This window comes from Phoca vitulina, unplaced genomic scaffold (assembly GCF_004348235.1).
Source record: "Phoca vitulina isolate PV1807 unplaced genomic scaffold, GSC_HSeal_1.0 scaffold2, whole genome shotgun sequence".
Taxonomy (NCBI): Eukaryota; Metazoa; Chordata; class Mammalia; order Carnivora; family Phocidae; genus Phoca; species Phoca vitulina.
The window spans coordinates 73,616,836-73,640,407 of record NW_022589705.1 but is presented as its reverse complement, the minus strand read 5'-3'; the positions used below and the strand labels follow the sequence as shown (position 1 = coordinate 73,640,407).

The window sequence follows — 23,572 nt, the reverse complement described above, 5'->3', positions numbered from 1 at the left end:
AAGCGGCGGGTGAGTCACCGGAGCGCTCCCTACATAGTCTTCTCGCGCTGTGGCGCGTACCAACGCGCGGCCGCAGGGGGAGGCGGCGGGACGGGCGTGCTCGGGGAGCCGTGGCGTCCCCTCGGCCGCAGCCGCAGGAGAGGCGTCCCGAGCTCGAGGGCCCGCGCTCCGGGGCGGAGGCGGGGCGGGGCGAGGGAGGCGGGCGCGCAGCGGCTCGGGTCCCGGACGCTGGGGCGGGGGGGAGGCCCTCCCCGCGTCGCACTTGGTACGCGCCAGCGGGGAGGCCAGGCCCAGCCCCGGCGGTACAATAGGGTTGGGCCGCGGCCGGGACTGGGCCGGCGCCGGGCAGGGAGCGGGATCGCGGCCGGAGCCGACAGACACTGGGCGGCCGGCGACTCCGAGCCTCGCAGGCCACCAGCCGAGGCAGCCCCGACCTTCTCCGGAGCGCCTCCGCCTCCGAGTCTTGCCCGCCGGGCAGGGCCGGGCGTGATGCGCCGCGGGACCCCTGTCCTGGCCGCCGGCCGCCGCCGCCGTCGCCGCTGAGACCCCAAGACCCCCAGTGACGCCGCGGCCATGGAGAGTGGCCCACATGCAGAGCCGGGTGCCGGCGCACCCCCAGGTATGCCGGGAGCCACGCAGAGGCGAGATGGGGGGAGGTCGCGGGGCCTCGGGAAGGCCGAGGAGGAGGCCAACCCGCTGGGCGGGGACCCCTCCCCCGCCGCGCCCTCTGACCACTTGGAAGTTTAAAAATAAAGGCTGCAGCGGCGGCGGCTCGGGGCCACCGACGCATCCTCTGACAGCTGCCCCCTCCCCCACTCCGGGCGCTAGGACGCCCTGAGCGGCGGGATCCTCGAGGATCCCGCTCCGGAGTTGTTGGGCTGACCCTTCCGCCCCGGCCCAGTGCCACCTCGGTTGCCCCGCCAACACCCCCTTTCCGGCCCTGATGGTCCTCTTCAGTTGAACTGGGACGTCTGTCCCCCTCTTCATCCCGGGTGGGCAAGGGTGACCCCAGCCTGAATGTGTGTATTGGGGGTCCAGATTCTCAGGCCTGGAGTCCTGCATACCAAAGCCTAGGCCTTTGGCGCCCCCCACGCCCAGGCCCTAGCCCAGACCTTGCCCCCACCGCATCCCTCCAGCTGCCGCGCAAAGGGCCTGTTGCTGCTGCGAGCCGGCCTGGAGTGGAGGGGAGGGCAGGGGGAGGTCTCTAGCGGCGGCTGCCAAGTAACCCGCGGGATAAAGACGAGGGGGAGGGGGAGGCGGCATTGTTTGGGGCGAGGGCGGGAGCTGGGGAGTGGGCCGCCTCCTGTGCAGCCAGGCCTGCTCCGGAGCCCACCCAGCCGGATTTGGGGAGGAAGGGGGCAGAAGTAAAGCTGCGTATTCTGCCACCCTCCGTCCTAGCCTCTCTAGGCCCGAGTCTCTCTCGAGAATGAGGTGAAGGCTCAAGGCCGCACTCCCGGGGCCTGCCACATCATTCCTCAGCCTGAAGCTTGGGATGCCTACCCCCGCCCCCCTACACACACTCCAGGCCCCAGAAGACCATCAAAGCTCCCCTCCCCTCCCCTCCCCTCACCCCACCAACCACCAGTGCCCAGGACTTCTGCAAATCCCATTCGGATCTGGGAGCAGCTGATGAGGGGGTGGGGACAGGTTTCTGGTTGGGCCTGGTGTTGGAGGGAGGGATTTCTCTTTCTCTTTCTTCCTGGAAGGGGAGGGGAGAGCATGATTACTGAGGACCCAAGTTCTGTTCCCACTGACTCAGGGGGGAGGCGGCCCCAACCTCACACCTCCGTAGAGTCCTAGAGCCTAATCCCTGCCACCTCCCTGACCCCTGCGGCGTGGGCTCAGCATGAAACAGTGTCTGTGGGTGCGGAGAGCCCAAGACAAGGTGGAGCCACTGGGCTGTGGGTGGGCTCCTCCTCATGCCAGCGCGGGTGCTTCCAGGGGCTGGTGTGGGTGTGGGAGCTGAGGGATGCAGGTGATGGTGGTGGGGGAGCTATCAGACTGTTGTGGTTGGGGTGGTGTGTAGACTGTGCTGGAACAGTGGCACTTGGATCAGTCTTGGCTCTGCTAAGCCTGAGACAGGACACCCAGGGAGTCCTAGACTGGGTCCATTTCATCTGCTTATTGGCCCTCTGCATCTAATGTGCTCAGGCGCTGGTGCGTCCATCGGGGCCTGAATGGGCCTGATGCTGGGCCACAGATGAGGGCCTGCGTGTCTGGTTTATAATTTAGGCACTTGGGTGGGATGCCTGACTGAAGGAGAGGGCCTGGGGGACATGCTTGGCTGTACTGAGGGGCCTGAGGGGGTCTGCATATAGGGTCCTGGGTTGGGAAGACTCTTCTATACACAGGGGCCTAGATGGAGTTACATGACAACCTCGATCAGGCTGCTGGTGAATCCCTACACAGAAGGTGAAGGTGTCAGGGGCCCCCTCCAAGCCAAGGGCTTCCAGGGAGTAAAGGTGGTGCCCACTGCATGTACCCTGTCGAGTCTGAGGCATGGGGCTGAGACACTGAGTGCACATGGCATGATCCCTGCCATCCTTGAGTTTCCCCTGCCCCCTGAGCATTTCCAGGAGGCAACATGGAGTAGGGAACAGGTGTGGACTGGGGCAAGTGACTTGCCTCCTCCAGTCACAGTTTATGCCCCTGGAAAATGGAGGTGGTGTTACCAAACCTTGTGGGGTTAATGTGAGGGTTAGAGATGATGCACCTAAAGGAACCTGGCACATAGACGCCCGCAGTACAGTGTTATTACCATTATTGTGGTTATGCTCATCAGAACCGGTGCCAGCAGGGAGGTATGAAACATGGGGGAGGTGAGAACAGGGATTGGGAGCCAGTTTGCTTAAGAATGTAGACTCTGGAATCAAACATAACCTCCTACTGTGTGACCTTAGGTGTGCTGCTTACCCTGAGTCTTAAATGTTCCCATCTATAAAATGAGAATAATGCTAGAAATTATCTCATGGAGAGATTGGGATCATTAAATTAGATGAACACATGAAACACTTAGCCTAGGCCTGGGCATATCATTAGTGGTCAATAAACTCTATTTGTTTTTTGTTGTTTATTGTTTTTTAATTCCTTTGGAGGCCTGAGGAGGAGGTGTGATTAATTAGAATTTCAGGAGGTAAATATGGGACAGAGGGCCAGGGAGAGGGGAGTTCTAGACACATATGAACCAGGGTGGATCTGGGGAGCAGAGGGGCCCCCGTGCTTGAGGGGGGCTGCGGCAGTAGAAGAGAGCCCCTGGGAGGTGGGTGCGGACGGCCGTCCAGCACACCATGCTGACGCCTGCCATCAGTGCTGCCGTACAGAGGGCAGAGAAGTGAATCAGTCACTACCCTCTGAGAGCTCTCGGCCCAAGGAGGGAAGCAGATGTGCTCGGGGCAGGGAAACCCCACAGGTATACTGGTGATCTGGTGGTCAGTGGGCTTTGCTTGTGGAAGGCTTCACAGAGGAGGAGGCATTTCAGGTGAACCTAAAAGGATGAGTAGAAGTTGGCAAGACTGGCACAATGGGCTGTGTCTCTACATAGGGCAGCCAGCCTAGCTGGTGCCTCCCGCAGACAGCTTCGTCCCCCCTTGGGCCGGTGGGCCCAGTAATGAGCCTCTAATGAGCCCCTAATGTGCAGTCATGCATATGCAAATGAGGAGGAAGGGGCACCAGGCCAGTGTACTCCCCCTTTCCCTCAGGATGGGCATCAGCTGTGGGTGGGGCAGGGCGGGGGGGTGGGGGTGGAGTGAGCTAAAAGCGGGGCCCTGACCAGAGTGGTGGCACTAGAGGGTGGCCAGGACAGGTCTCAGGTCTGACCACAGACCTTAGGCCACAAGCAGCAGGGAGCCATGTCCCTGAGTCCCCACTGGGCCTTGGGACAAGTCAGGGAGCCAAGGGGCCAGGCCCAGATAATGCAGCTTTGTTGGCTATGGCCGCGCTGCCTGGCACCCCGGGGCACAGCCTTCAACGTCTGGTCGTCTGGTCTGCCACCTCTCAGCTGCAGCTCTGCCCTGAGGGGAGCAGAGAGCGTGGCAGGGTGGGGGGTAGAGAGCATGGTGTTGCTACCGCCATCAGTGCTCCTCCCCGTTTGTAAGAGGAGATGTGTCCCCTCACCAGGGATAAGTCCAACTTATCTCCCACTCCTAGTTATTAAGGGCCTTCTCTGTGCCAGGCAGAGTGCTTAGCATATCATGTGCATGGTCTCATTTGATTCTCAAAACAATCCCTGAGTAGGGCCTACTATTATCCTCCTTTTACAGATGAGGATCAGAGAGGGACGTCATTGGCCTAAAGTCACACAGCTAGGAACTGGCAGAGGCAGAATTTGAACCCAGGTTCATCTGACTCTAAAGCCTCTGCACCAAACCTCTAGGCTGAATTATCATGGCTGAGCCAGCCAACGATAGAGTCTTGCTTCCCTGGCATGACTGATCTATAGGCATCTTGGTCTTAGGGACCCCATGATCCATCCTCTGGCAGGCAGAGGTAGAGCCAGCAGAGCCCTGGGTTCCCTGTGCATCTTGTCAGGTTGGAGTCTGAGGAAGTCAGACCAGAAGGAGGCCCTGGAGCCAGGCAGTGGTGACAGTCCAGCCAGCAGGCCATCCTCAGGCCTCTGCCCTGAGCCTCTAGGCCCTAGCGCGGGCCGACCTGCTGGGGCTGAGGGAGGGCCCGTGGTGGGGCCTGGGCTGTGGGATAGGGTCATTTCCTGCCGCCTAAAATAACAGGAAGTGGGTGCTCCTGATTGGAGGCTGGGAACAATGGCCGCCAACCAGGCCAGAGAGCTCCTTCAGATCTGCTGTCTCAGTTGTGATCCAGCTTTATCTCTCACAGAGGCCCATGGCCTGGCCCCAGTGCCCTGCTGCTAAGGGCCTGTGGCCCAGGGTCTGAGGACTGTTGGAGCAGGCCGCCCCCTCCTCGTTCAGTCCCTCTCAGAGCTGGCTCAGCTCTGTTCAGGCTGGGAGTGATGCTGCCCCCTAAGGGTTCCCTCTGTCCCAGGCCCACAATCCGGCATCTCTCAGAGTTTGTCCTTCCGGGGCCTGCCCCTGCCCCCAACCTCATCCTCCCAGCTCAGATCTCTCCAGGCAGGGAAACCCAGGGGGCTGCCTCCTTTGGGTAACAGAGTGAAGGTACAGATTGTCACGCTGCGTCGGGCCCGAACCCCAGCTTTGATACTCACCAGCTATGTGACTTAAGCACGTGTCTTAAGCTCTCTGAATCTATTTCCTCATTTGTCAAATGGGGTAATAACGTCTAACTCATAGGGTTGTGGTGAGGATGATAGGGACTGATGTGTTTAAAGTGTTGAGCTGGGCCTGACACAGCATTAGCTATTGCAGCTATTAACTGGACTTACCCTGGGCCCAGGTAAGGGAGTGCCCAGAAGGGGCAGGGAGGACGCGACCTGGATGAGACTGTACGAGTACACTGGGAACACCGTGTCTGAGTGCTGTGTGGGTCTCTGAGGCTTCCTCTGTGCCTCGGATCGGGTGCCTGGCTGTGTGTGTGTGTGTGTGTGTGTGTGTGTGTGTGTGTGTGTAGAGTTCCAAATCCCACGAAGTCTGATTCCTGTGTATATAGGACAGAGAGAGAGAGAGGAGGGAGAAAAGAATGTGTCTTGTCTCTCGCCATTGTTCAGGCTCTGTCCACGTTGTCTAGGTGTCTGTCTCTCTCTGTGGTGTGTACTCAGTCTCTCTGCATGTCTTTGCCCCTCTGTTGGCCTAGCCATCTTCATTTGTCTGGCCCAGCGCTGCCACCCGAGGAGCTGCTGTGAGAGCCGGAGGGCTCTGGCTACCGGTGCCCCGCTCTGTCCTGTGTCCTCTCTCTCTGCCTCGCGCCTCTGCTCCCCATGCTCCCCGCCCAGGGATGCTGTCTGTGCACCCACCTCCACGGGCTCTCCCTTGGGTGCTCCTTTGCTCTGCCCCCTGGAGGACGGCCACTCACCCCCCACCCCCTACCCAAGTGCCTCACTTCCTGCCTCCTGGTGGCCAGCCTGGGCAGGAGCCTGCCTTCCCTGCATTCCTGCCCTCTGAGCTCAGTGCCTGCCCGCCCCACCTGCGCCCTTCACCGTCTTGGGGGAAACCTCCCTGAGGGAACCACCGAATCACTTCCTTCTTCAGGAAACAGGCAGGAGCCTCAAGGAGGGGTGACGTGACGCCTACTAGAAACAGTGTGACATAAGGGTTTTGTCATCAGATAGCCTTGGGTTCAAATCCTACCTCTGATGCTGACATGAGCAATTCACTTAACTTGTCTGTGTAAGTTTTCTCTCCTGTGAAACAGGGGCCATCCACAGAACTTTCCTTTTAGGGCTGTCATAAGAATGAGATGAGATGAGGAAAAGTGCCTGGCATACGGTAGGTCTTCGATAAATTACCTCGTTTCCCTTCCTGGGTTCAGGAGCTGGCAGGGCACACACAGGGCTCTGATATGAGCAGGACCTTTAGGGTTAGGGAGGCTAGGCTTTGGAGCAGCCCGGGGTTTGACGATGTGCTGGCTGGGCGGCTTTCCGCAGTACCCCCATCCGTCCACGCACTTATCCATCTGTGTGTTCATTAAACAGACAGAACCCCTGCTCTGGGCCAGCAGGTCCTAGATAAGCCCTGGGTTCGAAAAAGGAGCAAGGCCCCATCTCTCCTCTCCGTGAGCTCTCATGCTGGCAGAGACGGGGCAGCAGGCAAACAGAAAAGCCAGACTGAGTTATCAGTGTGGTGAGAGGAATATTTGGCCTAGCAGCAGTTGCTGGTATGGGAGGAGGGAGGGCCCAGAGGAAGGGACTGCCAGCTCCCAGGGGGTGGAGATGGGGAGTAAGCACCCTGAGACATGGGACTTGGCTCAGATCTTTCAGCAGACCCCAGGTACAGTCCCTCGTGGGGCTCTTGAGAAGACAAGACTTACTGACCCTATGATCAGCTTCTGCAGCCTTTGCCCAGGGAATGCTTTTTGTGCCAAGAAATAAATACAAACTATCCGTCTCTTATCCAGTTCTTAACAAATACTTCTGGTAGATATCAGCTTCGCAAAATAAAACTAACAGTGGCTAAAACCTCACAATTTGACACAGACCAAAAAGAAAATACAGTGGCTGAAGGATCACATTTGATGAGTGAAAATAGGAATAATCAGAAATTGGGCGCCTGGGTGGCTCAGTTGGTTAAGCAACTGCCTTCGGCTCAGGTCATGATCCTGGAGTCCCGGGATCGAGTCCCGCATCGGGCTCCCTGCTCGGCAGGGAGTCTGCTTCTTTCTCTGACCCTCCTCCCTCTCATGCTCTCTGTCTCTCATTCTCTCTCTCTCAAATAAATAAATAAAATCTTTAAAAAAAAAAAAAAAAAAAGGAATAATCAGAAATTGGTTTAACCATGCCATATAGATAACTAACCAGGGCACCTAGGTGGCTCAGACGGTTAAGCATCTGCCTTCAGCTCGGGTCATGATCCCAGGGTCCTGGGATCGAGCCCCACATCGGGCTCCCTGCTGAGCAGGGAGCCTGCTTCTCCCTCTCCCTCTGCCTGCCACTTTTTTTAAAGATTTTATTTATTTTATTTATTTATTTGACAGAGAGAGAGACAGAGAGAGAGGGAACACAAGCAGGGGGAGCGGGAGAGGGAGAAGCAGGCTTCCTGCCGAGCAGGGAGCCCGATGTGGGGCTCGATCCCAGGACCCTGGGATCATGACCCGAGCCGAAGGCAGACGCTTAACCAACTGAGCCACCCAGGTGCCCCAATAAAAAATCTTTAAAAAAAAAAAAAAGGATGACTAACCAAGTACTTAATCTGGCTTACTATAATTTGTTCTGGGTAACACTGTCCCAATGGCATTTCATCAGTGTTGGCATGCTTCTGAGGAAAATATTTGTATTTAGGGTCAATAGTCCACCAGGTCAAAAGAAGAGTTCCAAATGTCCCGTTTGCTTCTCGAGAAGTCTTTCTTGTTGAGCTGCTGGAGCCAAACATTTATTATTATTTTTAACTTCTACCTGAGTGCCTTGTCCAGGAAGCTGCCCAAATTCAATTGAGATGGAGTTGTTTTGCTTCCCTTCAAGTGTCTATCCCTTTGCAATAAATTACCACATGGATTTATTCTTTATTAGAGTAAATATCTCCTTCTCCATGCACAGCGTTAGGCTGGGGTGACGCTCGAGTACAGCACTTTATTCTCATTCTCATTCAGTACCATCTGCTGGTGATGTGGTAGTGAGCAAAGCAGACATAGCCCAGCCCTTATAGGGCTTCCTTTCGGTCTAAGGGGAGGCTGACAATAACAAGAGAAGCACACTAAGGAAGTTGAAAATTGTAACAGTCACAGTGCTCCAAACAAGAGGCACACGAAGCCATGACTGTATAGAATGAAGGAATGTATCCTGATCTGACAGGCCAGGGAAGGCCTTCCCTGAGGAAATGATGTCCGAGTGAAGATCTGAAGGCTAAATGGGGGCTAACTAAGAAAAGAGTAGAAAGTGCATGTGCAAAGGCTCTGTGGCAGGAGGGAATATGAACGGTTATCATAATTCAAAGGTCAGTGTGGCTGGAGTGCAGAAAGCAAGTGGGGAGCATGGAGAAGAGATTCAAGAGATGCAGGAGATGAGGACAGGGACTTCAGACTATGCCAGACTTATAGTTTGGGTTCAAGAATTTTGTTTTTATCTTTAAAGCAATGAGAAGCCACTGAGAGGTTTCAAGTGTTGAAGAGTACCATGATTAGATTTGCATTGGCAAACACTTAACTCTGGCTGCTCCACGGAGAGCAGAGTGAGAATGGGTGTGGGGAGAGCAGTGGGGAGACTTTGTAGTCATCCAGGTAGGAGAGATGCTGATGGTATCAGCCAAGGTGGAGTTCATTGATTTATTCATTCAACACATAGTTGTAGAGCACCTATGGGCAGGCCCTGTTGGCCTTAGAGATAGAACAGCTAACAAAACAGACATATATGTGCCCTGGTGGAGATTATCTTCTAAAGGTGGGAGACAATGTTAAAATGGTATTAATACTTAGGGAGAAAAATAGAATTGGAAAGAAAACATACAGTTGGAAAGGGGAGGGAGACTTCATTGCAGTTTGTAATTTAAAATAGGGTCAGGGAGGGTGTAAATGACATTGGAACAAGAGCCTGAAGGAGGTGAGGGAGCGCCCCAATCTGGGGCAGAGGATCTCAGCAGAGGGAACAGCGAGTACACAGCCCTGCAGTAGGAGCTTGCCTGGAACAGTGGCTGGAAGACTGGGGTGGGGGCGAAGAGGAGGAGGAGATGAGGCCCAAGAGGTAATGGGCCTAAGAGGGGGGATCCTGAAGGTCCTCAGAGACCATTGTAAGGCCTTTGTTTTTTTCCTCCCCAAGAGGGCTTCTTCAGAGGATTTTGTCAGGGTTTTGACTTGATCTAACTTTTTTTTTTTTTTTAAGATTTTATTTATTTTTTGACAGAGAGAGAGACAGCGAGAGAGGGAACATAAGCAGGGGGAGTGGGAGAGGGAGAAGCAGGCTCCTCGCTGAGCAGGGAGCCTGATGTGGGGCTCGATCCCAGGACCCTGGGATCATGACCTGAGCCGAAGGCAGACGCTTAACGACTGAGCCACCCAGGCGCCCCAATCTAACTTATTTTTAAACAGAATCACTCTGCTGCTGTGTTGAGAAAAGATGAAAGGGGAACAGAAAATGGCAGCAGGGAATCTTCTTTTTTTTTTTTTTAAGATTTCATTTTTTAAGTAACCTCTCCACCCAATGTGGGGCTTGAACTTACAACCCCGAAATCAAGAGCATGCTCCACCTCCACCAACTAAGCCAGCCAGGCGCCCCAGCAGGGAGTCTTTATATGGGATGAGAGTGGCTGAACCAAGATGATAGAATTGGAGATGGTGAGAAGTGATTGGATTCAGAATATACTTTGCACACTGAGCCAAAAAGATTTACTGAGAGATTAGATGTGGGGTGTGAGATAAGAAAAGATTCCAAAATGACTAGGATTTTTGGCCTGAGAAACTGGGAGGACGGGGTTGCCACTGACTGAGATGGGGAAAAACTGGGAGAGAAGCAGGGTTCTGGGAGGAAGATCAGGAGCTCAGTTTGGGATGTGTTAAATTTGGGGTATCTGTAAGACATGCAAGGGTGTCAAATAGGGAGTTGCATGAGCGAAACTGGAACTCAAGGGAGAGGTCTGGGCTGGAGATACAAACTTGGTTCTCATCAGCAGAGCAATGGTATTTAAAGCCATGAGTCTGGATGAGGTCACCAAGGGAGTGCATGCAGACGGAAAAGAGATGAGCTGCTCCACGGAGCCTGGGGCACCTGGCGCTAAGAGGTTAGGCAATTAAAGAGGGATCAGCGAAGAAGACTGAGAAGTCACAGCCAGCAAGGTAGAAGGAACACCAGGAAAGTGTGTTGTCTTCACAGCCAAGTGCAAAAGTGTTCAAGGAGCATCAAGGGATCAACCGTGTCAAACGCAGCCCCTGGGTTACCAAGACGAAGACCTAGAAACGGCTGCTGCTGATTTAGCAATGTTCACTGGTGACCTTGAGAAGAGCAGTGTCATGGAGCAGTGGGGGTGAAGGCCTGACCCAAATGGGCTCTTGTAGCAGAGATCGGGAGAAGTGGACAGATTCCTCTGGGCAGGTGCCGCTTACCGAGCCCCTGCCAGGGGCCAGAGATGCTGTACCTACTCGCTGTTGTGCCAACACCTCAGTGAGGAAACTGAAGCTCACACAGGCTCAGGGCTTGCCCAAGGTCCCACAGCAGAGCTGGGGTTTCCCACCCAGGCCTGTCTGACTCTGAAGCCTAGGACCTTTCTTTCTACTCCACTGCATCTGACACTGGAGTGCAGGTCCCTCCAGGCCTCATCCCCCCACCTCCTCCTCTCAAGCTGCACACAGCTAGCCGGGACCTACTGGGACATTCGTGTCTTGCCTGGTGGGTGTGATTTACCTAGGTGTAGACAAACATCCGCCTACCAGTTTTCCTTGCAACACCTGCAGCACGCACAGGTGCTAGGAGAATGACAGTAAACAGACCTCACCCTCAGCCTCAAGCTTAGTACGCTCACACCGAAGCTTTCTGGCCCCAGACAGTCCCGTGTTCAAATCCTGCCTCGGCCACATGCTAGTTCTATGACCCTGGGCAAATCACTTCATGGGGTAAGCTTTGACCGTCTCATCTGTATAATGGGCATAACAATTTCTGCCTCTCAGAGCTCATAGAAGGATGCAGGATAGGGGTACAAAGGCCTAGCTCAGTTCCCAGTATATAGTAAACACTCACTAAATGACTGCCGCTAGTTATATTGCCCACTGGAGTTGGAACAGAGTTTGCAGGTGTCTGGGAGGTAGACTAATCGGGGCCAGGCAGCCTTCTGCAGCTGGTGTGGGGAAAGCGGGGTGGGCTGTCCTGGAGCCTAGGGGCTGGCCAACTTGGAAGGGCCCTTAGGGAGACAGGGCCTCAGCTGGGGCCCTTGCCTGGAGCCCAGGAAGCTGCAAGGGAGGGAATAAGGGAAAAACTGTGAGCCTCAGATTTTGTTGCATAACACATATTACTTCATACTGCCTTAAACGGAGGCAGGAGGCTGTAACTAGTAAGAGCCGGGGCTCTGGTGACAGATGCTGGGTTCAAGTCCAGGCTCCTTCACTTACCAGCTGAGTGACCTCAAATTGCTTTACTTTTCCCATCTATAAAAAAGATATTTATAGTGCTCCTTCATAAGTAATTGTCAGTGAGGACTAAAACAAATGTGTGTAAAATGCTTTGAATATAGGAAGCTGAGAAATTGAGAAATATGTAACTGTTAAGGGTTATTATTATGACTAAAATCACAATATTGTGAGATAGGTACTATGCCTATCCTGCAGCAGAAGCTGTGGCACAGAGAGGGTCTGTAACTAGCCCAAGGTCACACACTTGATGGGGAAGCCAGAATTCACATGCAAAGAGTTTGCCTTCAGAGCCCACATTCAGCCACAGGACACCTGTCTCCCTGAAAAAGGCACCCAGAGTCCCAAACGTGACCCCTTGGGAGCGTCCTCTCCCTACACCCACGTTGTCACCCACAGGGGTGGGCGTTTGCCACCTCCCGAGAGGGCCAGATTTCCCAGAGGAGAGGACTTAGTTGGTGGAGGCATCCAGTAAAAGTAAAAAATGCTTCCTTAGATAGAGCTTCTCACGGACCCTGGCCCTGCTCCCTGAGCCTGCGTTTCGGGGGCCGGGTCCCCATTGTTCCCTTCAGTGCTCAGTAGCAGCAGATGGCTGCGGGGCTCAACATGTAGAGCTTTATGAGACCCACAGGGAAAGGGCAGGAAGTGGTGTTTGCTGGCACATGAATTCTGCGAGGCACTTCCCTGACATCCCTGCTAGCTTGGGCTCATTATCCCCATTTTACAGATGTGAAAAGTGAGACTTAAAAAAGGTGGACTGGTTGGGGCGCCTGGGTGGCTCAGATGGTTAAGCATCTGCCTTCGGCTCAGGTCATGATCCCAGGGTCCTGGGATCGAGCCCCACATCGGGCTCCCTGCTCAGTGGGGAGCCTGCTTCTCCCCCTCCCTCTGCTTCTCCCCCTGCTCACTCTCCCTCTCTCTCTGTATCTCTGTCTCCAATGAATTAAAAAAAAGAAAAGTGGATTGGCTTCACCAAGGTTACCTGCTGGGGAAGCATGCCGTCCATTCCCGTCTTGGGGTACTAAAATCAGGACCGGGCCTGTCTTTCAACTCTCCAGAATACACACATGCTCACCCGTGTGCATATGCAGGTCCGTACCAAGTCACGTGGCTTCCTTACTTGGCACTTGGCTGTCTTTTACAGGGATCTTGAAATATTATTGTCTTTTTTTAAAATTTTTTCTAAAGATTTTATTTATTTATTTGACAGAGAGAGAGAGAGATCACAAGTAGGTAGATAGGCAGGCAGAGGCAGAGGGAGAAGCAGGCTCCCCGCTGAGCATGGAGCCCGATGCGGGGCTCCATCCCAGGACGCCGGGATCTTGACCTGAGCCGAAGGCAGACGCTTAACTGACTGAGCCACCCGGGCGCCCTTGAAATATTATTGTCTTAAAAGAAGAAATCTGTGGGTGTTTGGGAAAGGAAAAAAGGTGACAAAGTGAAAGTAGCTGGCTGCCGCGCCCATGGGGGAGTGAGCAACACTGCATCCCACTTGTGCCCAAGCTCATGTCCTTCCTCTTGGCCAGTCCCACGTGCCCAGCACTGGCACCCTTTGTGCACCAGGCCTTGGGGTGGGCCCCGTGACCCCAAAGTAAAGCAGAAAGGTGGGGGAGGCAGACATGGAAACCAGTCATTACCACTCCGGGCATTAATCAGTGCTACCGACTTTTTCTCCGTCTTTCCGATACACCCTGCTCCCTTCTGCCCCTTCTGCAGATGCTCTTCTTTTTGCCAGAACCCTCTCCTCCTTGCTTTGTCAACCCCAGCTCATCCTCTGGCTCTCAGCTTGGTTTTTCCTTCTTCGGGAAGCCCCCCAAACATAGGTTAACCACCTCTGCTGTGTTGCCCTCAGACATAGTCCTTATTCTATGCTGTAACTGCCTAGCTGTTTGTCTGTCTACCTGCCAGAAGGTAAGCTCCACAGAGGCAGGGAGCATGGCTGTGTTCTCACCGCGGTATCATTAGTATCTGGAACAGGGCCTGGCACACAGAAGGAACTCGGTAAGCGTGTTGTGTGAATGAATGGATGTCAGTTGGACGAGGGAGAGAGCTCCGTGTGGGGCTGATGGCAAGGATGTGCTATCTGACTCTCTCTCCTCTCTTGTGTTGGTCTTCCAGCTGTGGCAGCCAGGACCCCCCTAGAGCCAAGACCTTCTCCAGAAGGTGACCCCTCCCCGCCGCCACCACCACCACCGATGTCAGCCCTGGTCCCCGACACTCCCCCGGACACCCCTCCTGCCATGAAGAATGCCGCTAGTTCTAAGGAACTCCCACTGGAACCAGAGAGCCCCCCAGGGCCAACTGGGCCTAGATCAGCCCCCCAGCAGGAAGAGTCTCCTTTCTCAGAAGTGAAGATCAGGGGACCCACCCCACCAGCCACAGGCCCACGGGATGCCAGGCCTCCTCGAAGGAGCAGCCAGCCGTCCCCAACAGCGGTGCAAGCCTCTGACAGCCCTCCCACCAAGCAAGGTATATATGGTGTCCCTCGTCCTGGGCCAAACTCCTCGGCTCGGGCCTCCAGCCCTGGTTGATGCCACTGGAGGGAATCTCCTGGGCCCAGGAGGAGATGATAAAAGGGATGGGGATGAGACCTGGGGGAGGGCCCTGAGGTTGACTCCCCTTTTTGGGGCGAGCCTCTGACCTAAGTCTGTTCTCATTCCCTTGACTAAGATGTAAAGAAAGCAGGAGAGAGACATAAGCTGGCAAAGGAGCGGCGAGAAGAACGGGCCAAGTATCTGGGTGAGTGTTGGGGAAGCGTCATCATCCCTACCACCCTCACCGTCAATCTCTTATCCACAGCACTAACACTTTTGAACGCTTAATTGCGTGCCCTGTGCTAAGAGCCGTACGTGCATTTTCCCATTTAATTCTCTCCACCCGTTCTGAAGATGGGGAAACAGAGGCTCAGGGAGATGAAATCATTTTCCTAAGCCACACACAGCTAGTGGAATACCTGCGATTCAGACCCAGAAGCCTCATCTCACCCTCAGTCCCATGCTCTTAACCACGCAATACGTGAAAATCTGTCCAACAGGCTCCAAAGTCAGACAGGGATCTGGCCCTAAACTCATGTCTCCTTTAGCACCGAGAAACCATGAGGCCAATGGGGGAGAAAGAGACCTTCCATCAGGGAAATCCTCCTTCTAGGCCTGAGCCTGTCTTCCAGAAGCCCTTCAGTATGAGGCAGGGAGTCTGGGAGCAGAGGGCCCACCCCTCCCCCACCTCCAAGCAGGCAGAAGAAAGACCCACCTGGGGCCAGGGTAACAGGGAAGGCCATTTACTTGACTGAGATCCCTCACACCCCCTGGGGCTCCTTCCCCACAGCGGCCAAGAAAGCCGTGTGGCTGGAGAAGGAGGAGAAGGCCAAGGTGTTGCGGGAGAAGCAGCTCCAGGAGCGCCGGCGGCGGCTGGAGGAGCAGAGGCTTAAAGCCGAGCAACGGCGGGCAGCCCTGGAGGAGCGGCAGCGGCAGAAGCTGGAGAAGAACAAGGTGCGGGCGTGCTCAGCGCTAACTAGGGGTGCACGGGTCTGCGGACACGTGCACGCACGCACACGCGTGGACGCGGGCTCAGTGTGGACGCACATCTGTGTCCACGCCCCTGCGTCATCTGTGTCCATGCAGTAGTATCTGTATCCGTATCTACAGCTGTGTCCCTGAGCGTGCACCGTCTGGGCATCTGTGCGGCGGCAGATACATTTGGTTCTGTGCATGCTGGGCGGGGGGGCACCTGTAGCCGTGGGCGAGTCCATGCGAGTGTTTGTGTGTGTGTCCCAGGCGGGTGTGTTTAATGCAGGCGGAGATGTGTCTCTGAATGTGCTGAGCTCCAGGATGGGAGGAGGGCCCTGGCTTGAGCCCTGGTGAGGAAAGGAAGGAGAAAGTGGCCGGGCCCCCTGCAGGGGTGGGGGGGGGTGGGGGCTTAGGCTAAAAGGAGAACATAGCCCCAAGGTCAGGACCCTCAGGGCCAGGGGGACATGGCCCCGCTTGGGAGCCTCAGGCAGGGAAAGTCCCACCCCATCCTCAGAGAAACAGCTCATACATCCAGGAAATGACTCAAGAACAGTGAAAGGCTCCCCAAGAACAAGTTGGGAGGAATTTGTTACAAATGGTCTTTAATCATAGCAAGGATTCAGTAACCTTGGTTACCTGCAATGAGTCAGGGAAAACTTGGGTGGGAGAGACGTTGTCACAGCAGAGAGAAGGGCCTTTCTCCCAGGTATGCTGAATGAGTCTGAGCCCAGACCTCTCCCCTCTCCCCTCACCCCACCAGGAGCGCTATGAAGCAGCCATCCAGCGGTCAGTGAAGAAGACTTGGGCTGAAATCCGGCAGCAGCGCTGGTCCTGGGCAGGAGCCCTGCACCACAGCTCCCCAGGACGTAAGACCAGTGAGTAGGCTGGAGGGCCTGGGAGGGCGGGGGGGGGGGGGCGAGGCAGGGGCCTGATGAGTGGGGCCAGGGAGGAGCTTCGGTGGCAACAGGTGGCAGCCCCCTGCAGCAGCAGGTATGCCTTGCTTCATGGGACTTGTGTCTTCTGGAATGGTCTTGTAAACCAAGCTGTCCCTTCCCAAGGACTTCTGCTATCAAGTCAGAGGTGAATTCTCTTCGTTTGGTTTGCTCTTCAAACCGCTGTCGTTTTAGATGAGCCTCTTTGTTCCCGTTATTACTATTAGTCGATGATACAGAAAAGAACACTTTAATGCCCTGCAGACACTGGGTATATAAGAAAACTGTCGCCCCCTTGTGAACTTGTCTTGGGAGGTAGATGTGTGTGTCTCTGAGTTTTCTTCATGTAGGGCCATCAGGATCTGGGTCTGATTCTTGGCTAGCATGTATGTCCCCTTGTGTTTGGATGTCTTTATGTAATGGCAAAGTTCAATATTTCCAGCTGTGTTCCTTTCAGTGTACGTGCTCATGGATCTGTGTGTTGTGTGTCTTAGTACGCGTTTGCCTTGGTGTGTCTGTTGCTTTGTGTACCTCAGTGAGGGCCCCCCAGTCAGACAGAATTGGGTGAGGACCCCAGCTCTGGCACTTGCAGTGTGACCTCTAACCTCTCGATGTCAGTCTCCTCATCTGTAAAATGGGGATAACCATACTACGTGCCTCCGAGGTTGTAGGTAGATGTTTGGGAGGATCAAGTGAGGTAACATGTGTGTGGTGCCCAGCACGGTGCCTGGTACGTGGTAAGCAGCCAACAAACATCAGCCGTTACAGATATCGTGATGAAGTTGCCTCGATGGGTTTGTGCCTGTGTGCATCCGGGTCTGACACATCGTCTGTTAGTGTTTGTGTTTCTGGGTCTGTGCATGTCTGCACACACGTGTGCATGTGGAAGTGTGCCTTTTACTCTCCATGCCCGTGCCCGCATGTCTTTGTCTTTGTGTGCCCCTATGGATGTGTGGATTTGTGGGACCGTGACTGTGGTTCTTCTGTTGAGGACTGTCTCTGCACTTGTCCCAGTACGTGGGGGTTGTAGCCGTAGTGCCTTGGCGGGGCAGCGCCAGCAAGTGCCGAGGCTGGGTGGCTGTGGGGGAGCGCCCAGCCCTAGGGGATGGCTTCCTGGCCAGGAGGGCTATAGTGTCATTAGTTCTGCTCCATCCCCTCCATCTGTTCCTTCTCCATCAGCTCCCCCAATCCAGGTTGTCTCTGGTCCCTTATCCTCCCCCTCCTCCCAGAGCCAAGTCTGCCTCCTCCTCTCCTTCCTAGCCTGCCCACTCCTCCCTCTCCCACCCTGCCCGCGGAGCATCCTGCATGGAAGGCCTCAGTGCCCCCCCTGGCTCCTGTCCGGCCCGGCCCTAATGCCGTGTCTTTTCCCCTCCAGGTGGGAGCAGGTGCTCCGTGTCGGCAGTAAACCTGCCTAAACACGTGGACTCTATAATCAACAAGCGGCTCTCAAAGTCCTCTGCCACGCTCTGGAACTCCCCCAGTAGAAGTAAGAGAAGGCCCAGCCCCCCTCCCTCCAGAGCCCCTTGTAGCCCCCCACCAAGCCTCCTCCAGAGCTCAGCAAGAACCCCAGGTTCCAGGACCCCTCACATACGCCAGGTCACCATCCCCACTCTACCCCACTCAGTGCTCTGCGCCCCTCAGGGGAGCTGGTGGTGGCGTCTGGGTCTGGACCCTGGGGACAGAGGTGTGCCCTGCAGGGGAGAAGAACAGAGACAAAGGGCAGTGTCCCAGCAGACAGAAAGCCTGGCTGGGGCCTCAACAGCAGGTGGAGGTGGGGGTGGGGGTAGGGGTGGAGAGTGGGAATGGGCAGGCAGCCTCATCTCCAACCACTGCCAGCTGGCCTCGGCTAGCCTTAGGCAGGTGGCCTTGTGCCTGAGCACCAGACTAGCCTGGGTGCTGTGTGTGCAGGGGGGCCCCTTATTCCAGGTCCACCCTGGAGGGCGCAAGCAACCCCACACCCTCTCTGCCTTCAGAGCCCTAGCCGGGGCTTTAGCTGGCTCCAGAGTTGTGGCCGACCAATGTGGCATGGCCCTGTGTTCCCACCATGCACTGGTGCTCACATGTGAAGGGGCCATGGTAGGAGTTATTTATAAGTTTCTCCAGCTTTTATTTGGTTGTTCTGTTGCCTAGCAACCAAATCAGCTGCTGTACCAACTCCACCTGACTGAGGCTTAAAAATAACCCAGCAGCTGAGGGGACAGAGCAGGGTGGCCCAGGCCAGCCAGGCCCCCTAGCAGCCTCCATCTGGCGTGGGACACCCCTCAGTTAGGAGCACAAGGACCCTCACTGTCCCCAACCCCTGGGGTCATCCTCCCCAGGCCAGCCCTCTGGTAGCAGGAGGAGCAGTGCTTTGCAGTGGGATGGGAGGAGACGGGGTCTTTCACCTAGGGAAAGTGGTAAAGGGGGCCCTCAAGCGGTGCAGGACACTGCCCTGGGAAGCCTCTCCTTGCCTGGGTCTGCAGTGGAGGTCAGGCCCCAGGGCAGACAAATGTGGCCCCACCTGACTGGGGTAAGGGTCCTGGGGGAAGCCTCCCTGGGCTTGGCATGGATGGTACCTAACAGTCCCCCTGGGCTTCTGCCTGCCTGCTGAGGCCCCCAGCCGTAACCTGCTCCTGGCATTCTCCTTCTAGATCGCAGCCTGCAGCTGAGCGCATGGGAGAGCAGCATCGTGGACCGCCTGATGACACCCACCCTCTCCTTCCTGGCACGGAGTCGCAGTGCGGTCACGCTGCCCCGCAACGGCCGGGACCAGGGTAGGGGCAGCGGCCCTGGGAGAGCCCCCACGAGGGGCGGGACAGGGGCCAGCCTCGCTCGTGGGCCGCACCCCGACCGCACTCATCCCTCTGCAGCCGTGCCGGTGTGCCCGCGCTCGGCCTCCGCCAGCCCCCTGACGCCGCCGAGCAGCGCCCCCCGAAGCGCGCACCGCTGCGCCCCCGCTGGGGAGCGCGGGGAGCGCCGCAAGCCCAGCGCTGGGGGCAGCCCGGCCCAGGTCCGCCGCCGGCCCGAGGCCTCCCCGGTGAGTGCGCGCGCAGGCGCGGCGGGGAGCCGGGGCGCAGGGAGCGCGGCGCCGTTAAGCCCTGCCGCGCCTCTCCTTCCCCCTCCCCGCCAGGTGCAGAAGAAGGAGAAGAAGGACAAGGAGCGGGAAAATGAGAAGGAGAAGAGTGCCCTGGCCCGGGAGCGCAGCCTCAAGAAGCGCCAGTCCCTGCCGGCGTCTCCGCGCCCGCGCCTGTCTGCGGGCACCGCCGAGCTCAGGTGGGCACGCGCGGTGGGGCCTGCACGTCCCCGGAGTCCCCCGGCCGTTCTTTCGTGCATCCACCCATGCACAAATATTTGTTGGGCCCCCGCCCCTAGAATGAAAATGAAAGCTCCTTGCGGGCAGATTGTGTGTGTGTGTTTTGATGGCTGAAGTAGCCTAGCACCTAGAACGGTGCCTGGCATCTGGTAAGCACCGGCCAAATACCTGCTGAATGAGTGAACTGGACCTGCCAGGTCCTGTTCTGGCCGCTGAGGACACGTCGGGGAGCCAAGCCAGGCCTCAGTTCTTGCTCTCATTTACTGAGACGGACATTAATCTAAGACTCGCAAATGAATATGTGACTACAAACTGGGACGTATGCTCTAAAAGGAAATAATCTGGTTCTGTGAGAGCCTATAAGGTGGGGAGAGCTGAGCTACCCTGGGGGGGGGGATACTTCCCTGAGGGAATGACATGCTCAGAGGGTGTGTACGTGTGTACGTGTGTGTGGACGCTGTGCTCAAAGCCTAACTTTTTCTTTTCTCTCAGTCCCAAGGCCAAGGCCCAGCCATCCTCCCCCACATCCTGGCACAGGCCTGCCTCTCCCTGCCCCAGCCCAGGGCCAGGCCACGCTCTACCCCCCAAACCACCATCCCCTCGGGGCACCACTGCATCACCCAAGGGGCGGGTTCGGAGGAAGGATGAGGCCAAGGAGAGCCTCAGTGCTACAGGAGCTGTGGACAAGAACCAGAGCAAGAGCAAGACCAGTGAGGAGAAGGAGCCAGCAGCCCCAGCCTCACCAGCACCCTCACCTGTGCCCTCCCCCACCCCAGCTCAGCCGCAGAAGGAGCAGCCCACAGCCGAGATCCCTGCAGGTGGGCTGGGCAAGGGAAGCCCACTTTGCCTGTGTGGGAGACATGGTCAGAGATAGGGGCCTAGAGGTGCCTGGGGACTGGGTGTTGGAGGCTCCGGCCCTCGGCAGGTCCAGGCCCAGAACACAGGCCAGAGGGGAGCACTACACACCACCTGAGTCCATGGCAGAAGTTGGGTGGGTGGGTCGCCCTGAGGTCCAAGAAGCTCGGGGCAGGCAGTGGTGATGGCGGTGCGTGAGCTGGTGTGTGCTGACTCCTGGTCCTGGATCCCACTCCAGATACTGCTGTCCTGACCTCACCCCCAGCTCCTGCTCCACCAACGACCCCTAGCAAACCCATGGCCGGCACCACAGACCGAGAGGAGGCCACTCGGCTCCTGGCTGAGAAGCGGCGCCAAGCACGGGAGCAGCGGGAGCGCGAAGAACAGGAGCGGAGGCTACAAGCGGAAAGGGACAAGTAAGTGCGCCCTTGGGGACTGAGGGGGGCCCTTACGGAGGCTGCGGGAGAAGCGCAGGGCGGAGCCCGAGTTTCCTCTGTGCCCCAGGCGCATGCGGGAGGAGCAGCTCGCGCGGGAGGCCGAGGCTCGGGCCGAGAGGGAGGCGGAGGCCCGGAGGCGGGAGGAGCAGGAGGCCCGAGAGAAGGCGCAGGCGGAGCAGGAGGAACAGGAGCGGCTGCAGAAGCAGGTGCCCACCCACCCCCGCCCTGCCCCCCGCGGGTGGGTGCAGGCGCCTCCTGGGGGCGGGCTGGGGGCCGGCCCGGAGGGAAGGGGGGGATCCCGCTGCTTAGAGCTCGCGGGGGTCCTTGGCAGAAAGAAGAGGCCGAAGCTCGGTCCCGGGAAGAAGCGGAGAGGCAGCGTCTGGAGCGGGAAAAACACTTCCAGCGGGAGGAGCAGGAGCGGCAAGAGCGCAAAAAGGTCTGCAGAGCAGTGCGGGGCTTCCGTGGGCGGGGCCGTGCTCTGCGCTGGGTTCCCGCTTCAGTTACGCGGCCAGTGGAGGCTGGGGCGGTGGGCCCTGCCTTGGGCTTGTAAAGGGTCGGTCGCGAAGGAGTTGGAGTGAGTGCTGGTTCCTGGCCTGGGAAGGACATTCAGGACAGGGGCTGGCTGGTGGGAGGTTTCCACGTAGGGCAGGACTTGGACCTAACTGATGTGGGGCCTCCAAACAGCGTCTGGAGGAGATAATGAAGAGGACTCGGAAGTCAGAAGCTGCTGAAACCAAGGTCAGGATTCCCCAAAGGCAGTGTTGGGGGTGAGGAACAGAGCTGGGGCGCGTGGGAGGGGGGCACTCAGGGTCTGGGCCGGGAGAGAGGAGAAGTCAGCACCAGAACCGGGTGGGGGCCAGATAGCCCTTGAGTCTGACTGCTCTTCCAATTCCAAGCAGAAGCCGGACAGGAAGGAGGCACAAGCCAACAATTTCAGCCCAGGTAAAGGCCCTGTTCCCCTCGTCTCCATCCCCTTAGCCACCCACCCTCAAACTTCCTCCTCTCCCTAGCTCCTAACTGATGGGCCTGCCTTCCCTGTGACAGAGCCTGTGAAAGCCGGGGAGGCTCGGCCCCCGGGGCTGCAGAAGGAGGCAGTGCAGAAAGAGGAGCTGGCCCCCCAGGAGCCTCAGTGGAGGTACCAGTTACCCTGAGCGGGGAGGCAGGATCACACTGGAGCTGTGGGGTGCCTGGGTGGTCTTGGGGTGGGAGTGCCTAAGTGTTGGCCCTGCATCCACAGCCTGCCAAGCAAGGAGTCGCCAGGGTCCCTGGTGAATGGCCTACAGCCTCTCCCTGCACACCAGGAGAATGGCTTCTCCCCTAAGGGGCCCTCTGGGGACAAGAGTCTGGGCCGAACGCCAGAGGCACTCCTGCCCTTCGCAGAGGCAGAAGCCTTCCTCAAGAAAGCTGTGGTACAGCCCCCACAGGTCACAGGTAGGGATCCCTGACTCCTGGACCCCTGCCTGCCCTCCCAGCAGCCTTCTCCAGACTCCCCAGCCCTGTCCTTTCTTCCAGCTCTGCCAGAGGCCCTGTCACACTCCACCCTGAAGACCCCCAGACATCTGGGCTTGGAGGCATGGTTTGCCTTGACTCTTTCCCCCCCTGCTTTTTTCCCAGAAGTCCTTTAGGAGGTTGCCTTGGATCCAGGTGCAGCTGAGGGCTCCTATGCATCATCTACCAGGACGTCTGCAAGAGAAAGAGACAGAACAAAGCCAGAAGTGGCCTGGGCCCCTGGGGGTGGGTCCTCTGTTATTTTTAATCTGCACCTTATAGACTGATGTCTCTTTGGCCGGAGCCAGATCCTGCCCCTCAGTGCATTCGTGTGCTCACACGCGCGCCCCCCCCCTCATACACACACATACACTCACAGCCTCTCTGGCCTCCTCCCTCGGGGAGGGGCCACCTGTAGTATTTGCCTTGGTTTGGTGGGGTACAGTGGATGTGAATACTGTAAATAGCTTGTGCTCAGACTCCTCTGCGTGGAGGGGGCGGGTGCAGGAGGCAGACCCTCCCAAGACTCCCTGGGGTGATCTTCCTCTCTCTATTTAACTGTAACTGAGGGGGAACCCAGGTCTGGGGATGGGGGGCACCTTGGGCCACAGGATCCTGGTTGCTTTAGGGGTACCCATGCCCCCTGCCCTCGCCTGGAATCAGTGTTATTGCATCTGATCAAACTTCTCCAGAAATAAAGTGAGAATAATTCTGCCAGTCCTGTCTATCCTTGGGGCTGGTGGTGGGTGGGAGCAGGTGGCCTCCTGCCTTCCAAGAACTTAAGGAGCCAGGGCCTGGTGATATCTGCCCCTATCCGGTACTAGTTCTAGAGCTCCTGCATGTGGTCTCCATCTTGTAATGAATTCATTCATTTAACAAATATGGTACCAGGCAGTGGACTACGTTGTAGGGATGCAGTAGTAGGAAAAGATGTAGCCTCTGTTCTCACAGGGTTTACAGTCTAGCAGGTGAGTGTCATAGACACTCAGTTGCTTACTCAACATCCGTTCCCATTTGCCCAAATGATTTTGTTCAAGTGGCCATCTTCCTCCTGGATCCCCCCCCACCCCCCACCTCCGTGCTTCAGCAGAGGTAGATCCTAGGCCTAGGGCTGAATCATGATTGTAATGAGGCAAAAATGATGGTCCCCAACCCCTCATGAGTGACTGGTTTAGGTACAGGCATGCGACCCAACTGTGGTCAGCAGATATAAAGAAGAGCCTCTTGGGCTTCTAGGAGAGGCATCCTCACTCTTGGAGAAAAAAAAATGAGGCCCTCCCAGTGTCCCCCACCTCCTCGTGTTCACACCCTGTGTAGTCCCTTTCCAGGCTGTAGCAGGGCTGGGCTGAGTGACCGACAGAACACAGCTGAAGCGGTGGCATGTCACGTGAGAGGTTAGGTCATAAAAGACACTATAGCTTCTGTTTTGGTCAC

General features: G+C 56.8%; 1 protein-coding gene across 4 annotated transcripts; it reads left to right on the top strand.

Annotated features, from left to right (window-relative positions):
- The first annotated feature begins 211 nt into the window (after window positions 1-211).
- Window positions 212-22,855, top strand: MAP7D1 (MAP7 domain containing 1). Of its 4 annotated transcripts, XM_032387820.1 has the most exons (18): window positions 213-619; window positions 13,747-14,097; window positions 14,299-14,367; window positions 14,953-15,116; window positions 15,895-16,009; window positions 17,442-17,552; window positions 18,697-18,819; window positions 18,916-19,082; window positions 19,176-19,318; window positions 19,851-20,176; window positions 20,452-20,629; window positions 20,718-20,856; window positions 20,982-21,086; window positions 21,335-21,388; window positions 21,550-21,592; window positions 21,695-21,785; window positions 21,888-22,081; window positions 22,265-22,855. In XM_032387820.1, exons 1-18 carry the CDS (start codon window positions 574-576, stop codon window positions 22,273-22,275), a joined length of 2,430 nt encoding a protein of 809 aa, XP_032243711.1. In that variant the 5' UTR covers window positions 213-573; the 3' UTR covers window positions 22,276-22,855. The 4 variants fall into 4 exon arrangements, with proteins under 4 accessions (XP_032243706.1, XP_032243717.1, XP_032243711.1 ...); XM_032387815.1 differs by having other exon boundaries at window positions 212-619; window positions 18,697-19,082; XM_032387831.1 differs by lacking the exon at window positions 17,442-17,552.
- Window positions 22,856-23,572: the final 717 nt, after the last annotated feature.